Source organism: Zeus faber, assembly GCF_960531495.2.
Source record: "Zeus faber genome assembly, chromosome: 20".
Lineage (NCBI taxonomy): Eukaryota > Metazoa > Chordata > Actinopteri > Zeiformes > Zeidae > Zeus > Zeus faber.
The window spans coordinates 6,227,157-6,229,656 of NC_137207.1; the positions used below are offsets into that span (position 1 = coordinate 6,227,157).

At 48.1% G+C, this 2,500-nt stretch overlaps 2 protein-coding genes across 2 annotated transcripts in view; one reads left to right on the top strand and one right to left on the bottom strand.

The window, feature by feature from the left end:
- Positions 1-292, bottom strand: part of LOC307245816 (glucose-induced degradation protein 4 homolog) — a 5,545-nt gene extending 5,253 nt beyond the window's left edge. Inside the window, exon 1 of the mRNA XM_080021501.1 lies at positions 1-292. This exon is cut by the window's left edge and continues 60 nt beyond it. Within this exon, the coding sequence (XP_079877627.1) occupies positions 1-285 (285 nt within the window). The 5' untranslated portion in view covers positions 286-292.
- Positions 293-539: 247 nt separating this feature from the next.
- Positions 540-2,500, top strand: part of atpaf2 (ATP synthase mitochondrial F1 complex assembly factor 2) — a 5,232-nt gene continuing 3,271 nt past the window's right edge. Inside the window, exons 1-6 of the mRNA XM_080020982.1 lie at positions 540-592; positions 681-863; positions 948-992; positions 1,094-1,242; positions 1,326-1,423; positions 2,029-2,109. Of these exons, the coding sequence (XP_079877108.1) occupies positions 770-863; positions 948-992; positions 1,094-1,242; positions 1,326-1,423; positions 2,029-2,109 (467 nt within the window). The 5' untranslated portion in view covers positions 540-592; positions 681-769. The remainder of the gene's footprint in view (positions 593-680; positions 864-947; positions 993-1,093; positions 1,243-1,325; positions 1,424-2,028; positions 2,110-2,500) is intronic.

The window sequence follows — 2,500 nt, forward strand, 5'->3', positions numbered from 1 at the left end:
CGACCCGCTGTACAGGAGCGAGGTGACCACGCCGGGCTGGTGGGTGTTGATCGGCGGCGGCGGGATAAGCGAGACCGAGGACGGGAAGGCCGAGGCGGGGGAGCTGCTGCTGCTGCCACTGCTGCTGCTGGGGTATCTGGCAGGGACGGGCATGGTTTTCGGGTGGCGGGCTTCACGCTGACCGTGGTCAGCGGCCGTCCGAGTGCGGTCCCGGGGAGAGTCCAGACGATTCGGTTTGGCAGAACTTTCTGAGGAAATCCTCCCTGTTTTCCCCCCGCAGTTCATACAACTAGGTACCAACCAACCTCCCAGAAAACTAGTGGACTTCGACGCACCGCCATGGACAGCGCAGGATCGGCCGCTCTGATTGGCCGACACATTTCACACGACTAACAGCTCAACGCTGATTGGCTCTTGCTGCCCGATGCATTGTGGGGTATTTGCTGGTGTAGTCTTTTTCAAGGAATGCAACGTGCAATAGATGCGCCCCGGGGACTGCATTTCCCAGCGTAGTTGTGATTTGTGCTCCAAACGTGACCAGGAAGGTCACACACGCAGCTGTTTGAACGCCGCACGCCGTGGGAGGCTGGAGGTATGATGTCTGGGCGCGATTAAACGGCTTTTGTGTGGTCGGCGTTTTGGAAAAGGTTTCCTAAATGAACCCCTCGTGCGTTTCTCAGCCCGGCAAGCACAAAGCGTCCACCGGTAGCGGAGCAAGGAGCGTTGTTATCATTATTATAGCCGGACTCAGCCCAGTGGGAGTGCAGTGATGTTGAGAAGCCTCGTCAGACTCCAAAGGCACCTTCCAGGGGCCCGATCACATCAACATGTGTTCAAAAGCGCGCACTCCACCGCCACAGCTGGTAAGAGCGTTGCTGCTACGCACTATTCGTATGGACTAACTGTTGAGCTGATCGTGTTTATTTACTTTTTCTATTTGTCAACAGAGAGACGGAAATTCTATGAAGATGTGAGCATCGCCCAAGGAGAAGGTTTTGTTTGTTTTGGTCGTTGGTCCCGTATGTTTTAGGATGAGGATCCACACACGGTGACACGTGTTTACCCGTGGCGCACTGTTTTGTTTTGCGTCTAGGTGGCTTGTATGAGATCAACCTGGACAAGAGGAAACTGAAAACACCAGGTGGGAAGCTGTTCGCGGTGCCCAACGAAGCTCTGGCTGTTGCCGTGGCGACCGAATGGGACTCCCAGAGGGCCACGCTCAAGTTCTACACCATGCATCTGGTACGACCTTTGACCCTGTGTGCTTAAATGTTTGAGAGAGGCAGAGCTTGCCTAACATTTGTCTTTCTTCTTCTGTTTTTCAGACTACTCTGTGTAACACGGTTCTGGACAATCCAACGCAGCGGGACAAGCACCAAATGATCAGCGCAGCTCTTAAGTTCCTTGAGACCGATACTGTCTGGTAAATTCTGTCTTTCGTCATTCAGCAGAGATGGTTCCTCAAGCTTACGTCATCCATATTTAATAGTGTAGCAACACTAAAGCCGTGGCCAGTGCAGTTTTGGTGCCGAGGCTGGATGGATGCTTTATTCATCCCAGAAGGGAAATTGCAGTGTTGCCAACAGCTTACATAAAAAAATAAAGAACATTTTGGAACATTGGGCGACGAGCCCCCACCATTTGCTCCTTACCAGAATGGCTTCTTCTCGTCGTTTCCGTAACATGCTTTTTTTTTACGGGGTGAGGTGTTTAACCTCACGCCCAACCCCCAACCTGGAGGACCGGGTGCTAATGTGCAAAAATAATAATGAAGAAATTTTCTTTTTCTTTTTTTTTTTAATTGAAGAAAATGGCAATCTATGGAAAATGTGGAAATATACAATAAAAATCCAACGGTTGACTGTACACAATACAATATGACAATACTAAACCTAATGATAAACAACAAAATAACAGAAACGAAATTAAAGCTAGCAGTGAACCACAAAACTGAACCTTGATGAAGAAAGGAGAAAAAAAAAAAAATCAAAAAGTTGCTGTTTTTGAAAGTTTCTCTTTGCCCTTAAGTTTCAGAGTAGATGAGCCCTCCGGTTTGGTGGATCTACAGCGTAATGAATGGGACCCTGTCCTACACTGGATTGAAAACAGGTTTGTCACTTGGCCCTGCAATAATTATGTGCAACAATCAGAGTTTCAGTTATAAATAATTGGTGCCGGTCAATATCTCCTGGGAGATTTCAATTGCCCGGACAAATGGGAGGGATTCCGGTCAAATATTATGTGTTTATTGATCTTAAAAACAATAGATAAGCAGGCTATAGAGCGTATTCTTTGGGTCGGAACTTAAATATCCCAAAAAAACGACGGAAAACTATGGATATGTGTCCCAATGACACATCATCTTTCTGTTTCTCCTCAGAGTTCTGGATGCTGTGCTCTGTCTCTACTCTGTGTGTGTACTGTCTTTACAAGCGCAACCTATCCACAGTGCATGGCGAGGGGCTTATTTCTATATGGACAAATGTGATTGGTCAGAGGT